The 13,783-nt window shown below is 38.1% G+C and overlaps 2 protein-coding genes across 2 annotated transcripts; one reads left to right on the plus strand and one right to left on the minus strand.

Moving 5' to 3' along the window:
- The first annotated feature begins 524 nt into the window (after positions 1–524).
- On the plus strand, positions 525–7,781 carry slc35f2 (solute carrier family 35 member F2). Its single transcript, XM_062432700.1, has 8 exons — positions 525–613; positions 2,200–2,372; positions 3,581–3,708; positions 4,698–4,857; positions 5,609–5,765; positions 6,733–6,785; positions 6,920–7,074; positions 7,549–7,781. The coding sequence occupies exons 1-8, from the start codon at positions 525–527 to the stop codon at positions 7,768–7,770; spliced, it is 1,137 nt and encodes a 378-aa protein (XP_062288684.1). The 3' UTR covers positions 7,771–7,781.
- Positions 7,782–9,776: 1,995 nt separating this feature from the next.
- On the minus strand, positions 9,777–11,482 carry LOC133993525 (tripartite motif-containing protein 16-like). Its single transcript, XM_062432514.1, has 3 exons — positions 11,478–11,482; positions 11,141–11,303; positions 9,777–10,442 (listed from the first exon to the last, which is right to left on the minus strand). Exons 1-3 carry the CDS (start codon positions 11,480–11,482, stop codon positions 9,789–9,791), a joined length of 822 nt encoding a protein of 273 aa, XP_062288498.1. The 3' UTR covers positions 9,777–9,788.
- Positions 11,483–13,783: the final 2,301 nt, after the last annotated feature.

The raw sequence follows: 13,783 nt of genomic DNA on the forward strand, positions 1-13,783 counted from the left end.
GTTAATGGTAAAATAAATTAATAAATGGAGGGAATCTATATAGGACTGTACATAACAAAGCTAGGCTGCTTTTTTTTGCTGATTTATTCCAATAATATAAATTCACAATAATCAATTTATCGTGTTTTCTATTATTAAAATCTTCTGTCATCCCTGCTGTAGCTGTAGTCAATGTTGAATTCACCACAAGGACGAGCCAGTTGGTTTGAGATCTCACTTTGTAAGTGTGTAGAGTCTAGAAAGTAAAAAAGGAAATAGGTAGATATTAGGTAGATTTATGCTGTATTTTGTTATCAACAGCTTAACTGTCTTAAGTGTATCCTGTTTAATAATTGGAGTGAGAATTATGAAGCCCAATGACGCACATCACATTCCTGCAGAGATTTGCTGCTGTGTTCTGCTCGGGTAGTCTGATGAAGACCGTGAGCATGAAAGACACTAATTCTTCTTTCTTTCAAGGTTTTCATCTTTCTTTCTTTTTTTTAAATTTTATTTTATTTTTTTAGGTTTAGCCACTCAAAGAGATGGAAAGGCGCGAGGAGGACAGGTTGTGTGGGAAATGCAGGGTTACCTGCGGACTGTACAGTTACAACTTGGGGGACGTCTTCACATGGTGAGCAAAGATCCAGCTGTCACATTATCGCTGAATAATAAGGGCTATTTTGAGCAGAGATAATGTTACCTTTTTTTGGGGTGATGGTGGCAGATAAGATAATAATAAGCATTTAAGAAACAATTGGCCTCCTTGGATTTTCAAGCTTCTTTTTTTTCTCAATTAATATGATTAAATGAGGGAAAAGTGTATTAATAGCCTGCAAAATGTTAAAAAATAGTGAACGTTTCTACAATATCTTTAATTTGCTTATTTTGCTGCATTAATATGCAGTTTACTGTCATATATGACAAAGAAATGTAACAAATTTCACATTTGAGACGCTTAAAAACCAGAGAATATTTGACATTTTTGCATAAAAAATGAAACTGGAACTGTTAATTGATTATCAAATTAGTTGCAGATTGATCCTCAGTTTATTTTATTTCTTTATTTGCAGATTGATCCTCAGTTTATTTTATTTCTTTATTAACAAGAACCAAACAGATTATTACATACCGATCAGTAATGCAACAGATGTAATGTAGAGCGTATATAGGGGCATCTAGCTGAAACTAATTTGCAGCTCCCGTCCCTGTATTTACAAGTATTACTACCTGTTGCAGCTCTAATATCACACTTACTGCATTACTTCTGTTCTGCTCTATAAATATCATGTACATTGTACAATATTTATCTTTCAAGAGTCAAAGCAACCTAAATAATGTAAATACTAACCATGAAAGAACATATAGACCAGAGGTGTCAAACTCATAGTTCAGGGGCCACATACAGCCCTGTTTGATCTCAAGTGGGCCGGGCCAGTAAAACTATTACACAATAACCTATAAATATTATATAATACGTATTATAACTTTACTATAATAAACCATCTAGGCCTACTTTGGTAAGAGATGCTGATAAAATGTGTCCAAACCCATTGAGGAAACAATTTGACTTACAATGTGATTCAGATTTGAAGGACAATAATCTCAAGTTGGTATTTTATTGTAAAATACTTATTGAAAGTATTTTATTGAAAAACTTGAATTATTTTCTGCAATTTTCACACTTAGAAAAGTTATCAAGTGGGCCGGATTGGACCCCTTGGTGGGTCGGTTCTTGCCCATGTGCCATATGTTTGACACCCCTGACATAGACTGTACTGCCTAAACCAGCAGCTCTCCTCTGGCCTGTGAAAATAAGTTATTTTAATCAACTCGGACAAGTTCAACTTCCTGATAAGTTCATATTCAAATGTCTCTGCGTGTCATTTGTTTTTAAATCCTTAACCGTGACATGAGGGAAGAGGAACTTTGTCCCACGCTGCTGCTTCCAGGAAGCAGCAGATACTTTCTGTATGAGCATGTGAGAAAAATGTTGACTGTAATCCATCCAGCATTGTTTTTAATTAGATTTGGTCAAACATCTGAAATATATGTTTATTAGGGAGATTACACAGAGCTCATAATCATAGCAAACACTGGAATGTGGAGGAACTGGGAAATCGAGATCTTCGCCCTCAAGCTTCATGATTCTGGGACAGTGGAGCTTTTACATTGTCCAGCACTTAGTGGTTAAACATAATGCTCTTGCTGACCCTCCAGGCGTCTGCTGAAGACCATCGCCATGGGCCAGATCCTGTCCCTGCTGATCTGTGGGACCGCAGTGAGCTGCCAGTACCTGGTCGGCGTCGGGGTGCAGACACCCATGCTGCAGAGCTTCCTCAACTACGCGCTGCTGCTGCTCTTCTACACGACCATCCTCTGCACCCGCAAAGGTCCCACTACTTAAATTATTTTACAAAACTGGTGATGAATTGATGGTTTTCTTTGTGCTTAATTTGCAAATTTATGGTTAATCAGTTTCTCCAGGAATTCTGTCTTGAAGTCAGAAGAATTAAAACACATTTAAATACAAATTATATGTAGAGTGAAGAACAGTGAGCTTGTCTTGTCAGGCAGCGTTTGCCCTCCAGGCTACATGATGCTTTGATCAAGATTTTCCAGCTAAGCTGTTTCTATTATATAACACTTTCTGATAGCATTGCCCACTCACGAGGCAGTCTTGAGATAAAAACCTTTCCCGAGAGACAAACCGTACAATTCAGCTGTATTTGTCAGAAATGCTGCTGCAAATGAGCCTTTCTGAGCCACAATAATTGCAATGAAAACTTTGGCAGATCCGGCTAGGACTCATAAATATCATTATCTTTCCACATTAAATCTGTGGTAGATATATTAGCACCCAGTTCGCCTACACCAGCTTTTCCATGTGTCCTATGAAAGATAGCAGGAGATTACGGCCCTGTTTACACCTGGCATTAAAGAGCATCTCAGGTGATCACAATACAAGTGTAAACCACCTCTGAGATGCATTGTTATCCGATTATCGTTGCAAAAGTTCTGGGATAATTTTGACCTCATATCTTTTGTGGTGTAAGCTCTTATGTGTCCTGATGTGTCCCCAGGAAGGACATAACAATTAAGATAGCTCGTACATGTATATTAGAGCTTTAAATATTTGTATTAGATCTTAGCTCGTTAGCCGACGCTAAAAACAGATCTGGAGATTGTCTGACTGATGTAATAACTGTTAGCCGCGCCCTTTGTGACGTACGCAGTAGGCTCGAGTCACATAATAGAGACAGGTGTGAATGGTAAAGTGTCTCTGCTGTCCACGGGATGTAAATAGCACCTATTTGTAAGTTTGACCAGCAAATTTTGTCTTGCAAAACATCAGATTAGATAAGAAAAGAATCCAAAAATAAAGAGTGTTTAAAGTGCAAAATGTAGTGAATTATTGGAAATATTCTGCTCTTTTATCTCTGCAGTTGTTTCTGAGTCGAAAAAGCACAGACCATTAAGACATTATCAGATAAAAAGCTTTTAAAAACTTGCTTTAATGTGAAATCTGACTTTTTAACTCTTATGGATAGACCAAGATAAAGATGAAATGAAATGACGTGAGCCTTATCTGTTTCTTCAGGTGATAGAAACATCTTACACATTTTAAAAACCAATTGGTGGAAATATTTGATGATGGGTCTGGCTGATGTGGAGGCAAACTACACAGTTGTGAAAGCCTACCAGTATACCACCCTGACAAGTATACAGGTAAGAGAAAACCGTCGACTTGAGACCTTGTTATGGGAGCGTTTGATACTGTGGTTGTGGTTAAAATCAATATAATGATGTCCACAAAGAAAAGTTCAATTTCCAAAATGGCCCAATCAAATATCAAGTAGTCAGCTGATTTTTAATGTTAACATAGGAAAATATTTGTCTCCTTCCATCAGGGGAAACTGATGGATAAGTTTGACAGAAAGAGATCTGGCTATTGTTTAAACACTTTGATCAAAAGTGCCAATATGGTATTTAAGGTTTGATGCTGATGAGCTGCTGCTTTACTTTAAGACATGTTAACATTAGTAACATTATATTAACATTATAAAACATACATTAACACTTGAATAAAACTGCCACCATGCCCATTTACTTTTTTTTACTCCTTTTGTCAAGAAGCCGTAAAAGAAAGTCGCCTAAATAAAATAGTCTCATGACGCACAATTTTGATGTAAGTCAGGAACTATCTGATGAAAGTAAACATGATTACAAATCTGAGCAGATGTTTGATAGTGGTGTGGATAAAAGATCATTGACGTGAATCATTAATCACCATCTGTAAGTTAATTTAAAAAAATCAATCAATCAAAATAGGTTTGAGAGCGGCTGTCACAGCTGTCAATCAAGATGCCAAACCCTCTTTTTTTCTCTATTTTACCAAATAACTAATTAAAAACAAACTTATCAGAAAAATTAGCATTAGGACAAACATCAGCATGATAAGAACGACCTTTTAGTTTGGTTCATGTCCCATCCACTAACATGAGGATCTATACTGCAGCCAGCCACCAGGGGGCGATCCAGATGTCATGACGTCCATCTTTATATACAGTCAATGATAAAGATTAAACTCCCACTTTGAATTGATTAAAGTGATGTTGGTGCCTAAATGCAAGTCTATTTATCTATTTATAAACGTCACCTCAGTACTTTTTTCTCTCTTCCTGACCTGATTTACATGACGTTATTATGTGTTTCAGCTGCTGGACTGCTTTGTGATCCCAGTGCTGATGCTGCTGTCCTGGTTTTTCCTTAAGACCCGCTACAAGATGGTCCACTTTGTAGCTGTGATGTTGTGTTTGTTGGGGGTAGGGGCCATGGTGGGAGCTGACATCATGGCTGGAAGAGAGCAGGGATCCTGTAAGGACACTTTTCCATCATTTATGTTTTGTACTATTGAGGTCATAGTGGGTGATGGTGGTGTATTAGGGTGCATTATATTGAATGGTGTTCCTAGTATTTTTCAAAATATTAGGAACACCATAATGCACCCAAGTACACCACCATCACTTAGTGTGACCTCAGTAATAAACATAAAGTAGAATTATCACCTTTTTGACAATGTTAACAAAAACTGAAAATGTATAAGCCTCAAAAAAGTAGAATTTATAGCAGAGCTGTTGTACTGGATTGAGTTAGATTGTTGAGTAGTAGTTATTAAGTAGCAATTAAAGAAAATATAAAAAGCTGCTATTGTAGCACAAAATGACCATAAAATAACTATAAAGTTATTATAACTCATAGAAATAATGGCAAAACTCAGATGAATTAGTAATAAACCACGATTGTCCCTATTAAATATTTAATATTTTTTATAACTTTATGCTGCTGTGTGCTTTTTGCTTAGAAATTACTATATTAAATATTTAATTCTGATAATTGCAAAAATACCAAATTAGTCAGCACTCACAGATAAGTGTATATCACTTCTTTAATGATGACAAACAGCTGCTGGTGATACAAATCAACTAAACAACCATCATCTCTGAAATGTGTCCGTTTTCTTGGGTCGGCACTAATCACTTACCTGAGACAGCGAGTTTTTTTGTTTATTACTGATAATTGCCCATAATTGCACATTTAACAATTGTTCCTCTTTTTCTGTTTGCAGCCAGTGATGTGTTGCTGGGCGACGGGCTGGTCCTGATCAGTGCCGTCCTCTACGCTGTATCCAACGTGTGCCAGGAGTACACCGTAAAGAACTTGAGCCGAGTCGAATTCTTGGGCATGATGGGCCTCTTTGGGACACTTATCAGCGGCATACAGCTGTAAGTTATTGATTAAATCCCTCCTTTGTTCTACTTTTCGGTTGTTTCCCTATAATTTTGTTGCATCTGTGACCCCTGAAACAAAAATGGACCAATGTGGCCACATGGCTTAAAGAGAATCAGAAAGCAAGAAAAACAGGAAGAAGTACTGTAAAGTAGGAGTTTAAAAAATGGTAATAATTATATCATTATGTATGAAAAAGAAGGCCATGATCAATTAACAAAGTAATTTTATCAACACATGTCAGATCCATTAAAGGCAGCTAATGTTGCTTCAGGTACTTTCATGCACATGATTTTGAGCTTCTCTCTGGATTGAACTTTCATAATAGTCTTGTGTTTTAGGAGAGAAGTACTTTTAATACTGTAATCGATTAAGTAAAACTATTTAATTTAGCAGGTATCTTTGACATCATTGCATTTTAACAATATAAAAAGTTTTTTCATAAAGATTGCCTGCTCAAAGTGCAACAGAGTAAATATACATATTTACAGTATAAATATACTTTCATTCATCTGGTGGACACAAACTTGACTCTAAATTAATGCTAACATGTTAGATGAATGTGTTTCTGATGCCCCCAAGTGGCCAAAAATTTATTGCAGGTTTACATTTTTAAGACTTTAAAGCATTATTTGCTTTGACTGTGTGATAAGACTCTGAGGCTTTAGATCTTCATTGCCTGAAGGCATCTTTGGGCTGCATTAGTCTGGAGACATCTATATCTCTTACAATAAATTACAATAAAATGTTTCTTTATGATTAGTCAAAGCAAATTAGTGAGTATACAATGACGTCCTTGTTCTTTGCTCTTCAGGGACAGACAACAAAACCGGATATTCAATACTTGAGATAAATAAAACCACTTTCTGCATTCGGACTGAGCTGTAGCTGTAACGTGTAAGTGTGAAAACTGTGAAATGTGTTTTTCTCACCCTCTTAACGTTGTGTCGCTTGGCATTGCAGAGCTGTGCTGGAAATTCCTGCTGTGCGGGAAATACAGTGGGACATTCACATCTGTAAGTAACCCTAACCCACCCTAACCCTTTCTGTATTGTTCAATTATTAATAAATGAGTATTTGATGCAGCGTGATCACACCATATTGCTTTGAAGTATCATATGTTGAATTATCACTCCATTGTGCTCTGCAGACATGCTGTTTGCAGTCTATGCCCTGTGTATGTACACACTGTACAGCTTCATGCCTGTCGTGGTGAAGATAACCAGCGCTACTGCAGTCAACCTCTCTCTACTCACAGCCGACCTGTTCAGCCTCTTCTGTGGCATCTTCCTCTTCCACTATACAGTGAGTATCTTTTAAAAAGCATCACACTGACCCCACCTGGGTCTGTTTGGTACTTCTTTTGTTTTAACTGGTTTCAAAACCTTTTGATGCCTTGAAACAGTTTGATAATTGCATGATGAAGAAACAAGATTATCCTGCTCTGTTTTTGTCTGACAGCAACATGATTTTCATTTCATTTTCGGTAGCAGGAAGTGATATAATTGATAGTTTTAAAGCTACTGTTGTGGAAAATTCATTAGTGGCTTTTTTCTGAAAAGCTGGTAATGGATGAATAATTATAGAATGCATTACTGTCCTTTCCGATGTGTTTAGAGCAGATAATTTAAGCCAGATTGCAGCATTATAACTGTCACAGGTAGATTATTGCAGGAAACCTGGACAGGAGTTAAAAGCAGTACATCCTAAATAAACACAGTCAACCACTTAGATGTCCAGGAACAGAATTTCATCTTTTATTTTGCATCTTGTCAACAGTTTTCCGCTCTGTACATCATCTCGTTTGTCGTCATCACCGTGGGTTTTATCTTGTTCAACGCCGTTCCCACATACTCTGCTCTGCCGGAGTCCCGCTCCAGTGAGGACGACCCAGCTGAACAATTTGCCAATCACACGGCTGAGAGCTCCTCAGACCATCTACTGCCAGCGGATAAAGACACTCAGAGACCTGAGACGCTCACGGCTGTTGCTGCACTTTGACTAGAGAAGGAGGCCTTTCTATTGTTAGACAGGCAGCTAAATATCTCTATACTGCAACACTCAGAAGTGTGTCTGGGTGCAGAGATTACTTTATTTCCATCATAGGTCAGAGAGCACAAAGGTACATTTTTTTTTAGGAGAATTGTTATAACTTTTCCGTTGTTACAGAAGTATACTGACAGAAGTACTGAAACACAAAGTTGATTTTTTTCTCAGCTTAGTGCATTGTTTGTGGCATTTTGAATTGATAATGTTTTTAATTCTTATTGCTGTTATGTGAAATTACTGCTGATATGTTACTGCACTTGTACATGATGTCAACTTTTTAAACACAAACAATGCACCGGTATGGCTGCTATTTACTGTCCCTCAACTGTTTTGGTCTGGTTACTTGGTTATTATTTTTTATATTTTAATATATTTGATATTTTACTAAATACATCAGATGTGCTATTAAAGATCCAGTGTCTCATTGGTCTGTGTCAAAAACATCACAAAGTTGTATTCTATTTATGTTGCCTATAGTGGTGTTACCATTTCCATTGTGTGGTTATCTACCACATACACTATAAAGACCATGGATTTCTTTGCCTTGTATTGCCAAAAGTAAAGCAGCTGCAGTTATACTTTTTTTTTCTACTAATAAACAGATTTTTATATTCTCTTGGTCTATGTTATTTCAGTTAATTTATACTTTAAGTGTGCTTGTTTGGTAAATTTCACATCTAGTCTGGAGAGATGGAAACACTGTCTTTATTGTACACTCTGCACCTCACAGCCAATGTACTATTTACAAATCAGTATCAAGATTGAAAATAAAGTGAGGACTCGTGAGGTATTGCAGAGCTGTGATATTTATTATGAAAAACATTTTGATCCATCTGTGTAAGTTAATCAGAGGTCCCTGTCTGTACAGTCTGGCATGTCAGATGATTTCTCTGCATCAAAGAACACTACTGTAAAAAAGTAACTAGTACTCTTACTTTCCATTTGATGCTATTTTATGCTTCCACTTCACTACATTTCAGTGATTTCAAAGAGTGAAATATTGTACTTTCTATAAACCATTACATTTGTTTAACAGCTTTAGTGACTTCAGAGATGAAGATTTGACACAATGGATAATATAACAAGCTTTTAAAATACAACACATTGTTAAAGATGAAACCAGTGGTTCCCAACCTTTCTGTCTATTGATGTCTTGCAAAAAGCAGTGTGTAGTCGGGGCTCCATTGTTAACAGCTCCAACAAATAGTGATTTTTCTCTCTAAACCTCTCACATGGTTTCATTTCAATAAATATTCAAATGATCCAATATTTCACTAAAAATCAAAGATTAGAGAAAAAAGTAAAAAAACTGAAAACAGATTTGTGTATCAGAACTTTGTTTTTTCTTCTTTCCTCTCCCATTAATCATCTCACCACCCCTCACATTTATCTGCTGACCCTTTGGAGGGGCCCCACCCCTAGGTTGGGAACCACTGGACTAAACTCGCTAACTGTATATAAAGTAGTGTAAACTAGCTCCACCTCCAGCAGCTACAACAGTAACATGCTGCTCTAACACTGATGCTTGACTATAAACAATCTAATGATGTCATATATAATAATATATCAGTCAGAGGGACCAAACCACTACTTTTACTGTAATACTGCATACTACATCACTCATAATACTGCAGTACTTTTACTGTAATACTGCATACTACATCACTCATAATACTGCAGTACTTTTACTGTAATACTTACAGTAATACTTACTTACTTGTAACATGCTGCTGTAACAATAATACTTCAGTATTAATAATCTTAAAATAGAGATAGCCTAAATGGTTAAAAACACACATGAAAAAGTGTCAATTAAAGAAACTCAAGACACCAAAAGAACAAATGATTATTAAAAAAACAGTGTTAACAATCACAGTTTGATTGACAGGTGATCTCTGTGCAGTTCACAAACAGCAACAACAAGAAATACAAACACAACTCTGACACATGAAGTCTGAAATGGTTTCTGTCTATTTGAGTTTGCAAAACTCAGCTGTGTTTCCAATACCTACAAACCAAAGTCCAAAATCATAAAAACAAAGTCCAGCATAGAGAGGCTGAGTGAATGTGGTCTGGACTCTGTGGAGGAGAGTCATGGTTTCAGAGACGCTGTAGAAGGACAGAATAGCTGCTCTGTGATCCAGGTACACTCCGACTCTGGAGGACTGAGGACCTGAGACGGGAGTTGATTTTCTGTTGAACCAAAACTTATAACCATAATTGTCACAATATAACCCCCAAGATTTGTCATTTTGTCCAAATTGATATTCTTTCGAGCTCCCTGCTCTGCTGATATTCTTGTATGCAACTGCTACATAAACTCCTTTCCCGCTCAACTCCACCTCCCAGTAACAACATCCAGTCAGACTCTCTCTACTCAGGACCTGACACCAATAAGTGAATCTGTCTGTGTGACTAGAGTAGGACTGTTCTTTACTCATGCATGTTGCTTTTCTGTTCCCCTCAGATAATAACAACAATGTGTTTGCTGTGTTTGGATCCAGTGTGACTTCACATGAATATTTTAAGAATCCAGCTCTGGTCTTGGGCTCTGGTTGTGACAATAAAATGTCAACTTCAGTAACTGTCAGTGAGATGTCTGTCCATTTCTCTGTCAGGATGTCCTGTATTTATCTCTGAGCTCTGACACAGCTGCTGTCACATCCTCAAAGTATCTCAGAGGACGGACATTGATGCTGCATGAGTCTGTAGGTTCAATGAGTTGTGACAGTGAGGGGTAGTTGTGTAGAAACTGGTTGTGATCCTCTGTGTGTGAGAGTTGCTTCAGTTCAGCGTCTTTCTTCTTCAGCTCAGTGATCTCCTGCTGAAGCTTCTCCTGAAGCTCTTTGACTCGACTCACTTCAGTTTCCTGCTGGGATCTGATCTGCTGCTTCACATCAGAGCTTCTTTTCTGGATGACACAGAGCAGTTCAGTGAAGATCTTCTCAATGTCCTCCACTGCTTTATCAGCAGAGCGACTTACGGCCTCAACCTCCTGTTGAAGCAGCTTCACATCTTTTTGGATGTCCTGGATTCTCTGCTGGATGTTTTGTCGACTGGCCTCAAGCTCTCTCTGCCTCTCAGTCCTTTCTGCTGCAGCTGAGACTGTGTTGTGGCCTTTATGTTCATCCAGAGAGCAGAGAGAACAGATACTCTGCTGATCAGTACGGCAGAAATCTTCATCACCTCATCATGATGAGAGCAGATGTTCTCCTACAATAATTAGTACACAATAATATTTGTGTGTGTCCTTCTGCAGAATATGTGAACAATAAGGTCGATTCAGACAGCAATATTTACAAAAATAAGTGTCAAAGCTTACATGTATGTCCTTCACGCACACATCAGGGGTTGCAGACAGTCCAAATGATTGTCTCTCGACAGGTTTCCACTGTCCTGACTGAAGGGAAACTCTGCTTTGCTCGTTAACTTTTTCAGAGTCGGACAGGTGAGACAGCCACAACCAAACTGTCTGACTTAGACAGCTGAATAACAGGGAGATGTTATGATTGGATGTTATAACATGTTTGTCCACTAGGCGGCAATAGCGGTTAGTAGTTAATGAACAGTATGTGGTAATTGGTAGAGTAAGAGTATACTGCAAGAAGCCACATGTAAGTTGTTAACTGGACAAATAAAGAAGCTAACTGGAATCACACCTCATACTTTAAAACACGAACATAACAGGAGAAAGTCTACAATCAGAGGACTCCTGGTCGTCGGTGTTCTCAATACCTGAAAGAGGGATGAGTGTACTCACGCCCGCCGATAGGGGGGGACAAACGGGTCTGTTGTCCCGGGCCCAGGTTAAGGGGGGTGGGCAGAACTGTGCCCACATTAAATGATGGAATAATTTTTCAAAATAGGCCTATTTGTGGAAAAAAAATTTAATATTTGAGTTAAATAAAAGCTTTTAATTGTTTTCTTCCAAATTGCTCTTGAAATAGTGGTCAAGAACCCCCCCACCCCCAACACAAAAATGGTTTAGCCACTGATCAAATCTTGATGTTGTCATTTGAAGTTCAGTAGCTAAAAATGCCCGGTCAGCCCAAGTCCGGTGCTCTGAAAAGTAAAAAAAGAGAAGAAGAAAATAGAGGCCTTACAGATTTTCCAAACAAATATTAAAAAAAAAAGGTGGTGACGGTGAAGCTGGAACTAGTAAAGTCAACGTAGAGCAAGGTAAGAAACAGCGCAGCCTTGTAACGTAACCTAACAGGTCAGCTCTAATGTTAACGTCCATTAGCTTGTATAAAAGCCTGACACAACACGTTATCTTTGGCAGAAACAGTTGAGTGTGGTAGCTCCGTCAGAGAGGAGAGAGATCCAGCTGCAGTCAGGTGACCGAGAGAGTGATGCGGGAGAGCTGCCCCGCAACGGAGGGACAGAGTCAAGCTACCGGTGAGAGAGAAGTGAGAGAGAGTCACAGTGGAGCGGGAGGGGCTCGCTGCCCCGTCAGAGAGTCTGAGCAGGATGGATCAGAGACTGATCAGATATTTAATATCAGCGATCCTGCATTATGTCCCTATAAAATGACCGAGTCTGATAGAGTAGGAGTAGGAAGAGCAGAGGAGAGGCATTGTTGGGGAGACTTAAACTACATGTAGTTGAACTACATAGCTTAACTACATTTTGCTGTAACTTGCTGGTAGTTAAACTACATTCATATTTTGTGCTGCTTCAAGTATTTCAACTACTTTTTGGGTCATTTTTTGTAGTTAAACTACTCAATTTACAAACTACAATTTTGGTCAATAACATGAAATATTATTATTTTATTTTTTTTAAGATTTTGTTGGCATAGACGCCTTTATTTAGCAGCGTATATGGCATGTGCTCTAACCACTCGACCACCTGCACATGAAATATTTTTTATTAAAAAAAGACCTATATAATATACATTCTATTTTACCATTATTGTGTTCCAGAACTCTCTTTGAAAAAGGGCATGAATCATGACATGCCAACATTGTTGTTCAAGACACACCGATCTAGAATATGTCTGCCTCTTTGTATTTTTTATTACATTTTTTGTTGACTGATTTACATTTCTGATTTACAAGTGGGTATTGAGTATTTTAATTTTCTCTTTATATTACCCAACATGTCTATAGAATACCCAACATGTCTATAGAATACCCAACATGTCTATAGAATACCCAACATGTCTATGGTGAACCTACAGTATGTTGACCAAAAATGTCAGTTTTTTTTCTTTAAAAAAATAAAACTGAGTTGAGAGGCATATTTCTGCTGGCATGTGAATTTTTTGTAGGCTATTATATTTAGTTTCATAAACACCACATGCTGATTTATTTAACACTGAGTTAAATGAGTAAAATGAGTATAAGTAGTTGCTAAAGCTACTTTTTTTAGCTGTAGTTTTACAAACTACATTTCTCCAGGGGTAGAAATGTAGTTTGTTCAAACTACTGTCAGGCTGAACTACATGTAGTTTTACAAGCTACGCTTGCAAAGTAGCTTCCCCAACACTGAGGAGAGGAGAGGAAAGGAAGAGCAGAGGAGAGAAGAGGAGAGGAAGAGCAAGGGAAAAGGAGAGATCCGGGTGCGTGGGGGCCCATCTAAGATTAGCTCGTCCCGGGCCCAGGCAAGACTGTCAGCTGGCCTGAGTGTACTGACTGAGCACACATGTTCAGTACTTAGTTCACCTGGAGGGTAGCAGCTCTGTAAGTCCGTCTCCTCAGGGTAGGTTTGAGTGATCCTCCCCACACAGACTACCATGGGAGGAAGCTAAGGATCCACAATCACCACCAACACTTATCTACAGCCTATATACAAAATAAATAAATAACTTAACAGCTGGAGTCACATATCTTTTTCTCAGGAGTTGTTGCACACCGAAACAGACCTAAAAAGAGAGTGAATGTGGATTTACATTTGTCAAGTGGACAGAAACATGACTGCAGATTAGTGCTAATGTTGCTTCTTGTCTGCTGGATGAGTAAAT

The sequence above is a fragment of the Scomber scombrus genome, chromosome 14, assembly GCF_963691925.1.
Source record: "Scomber scombrus chromosome 14, fScoSco1.1, whole genome shotgun sequence".
Lineage (NCBI taxonomy): Eukaryota > Metazoa > Chordata > Actinopteri > Scombriformes > Scombridae > Scomber > Scomber scombrus.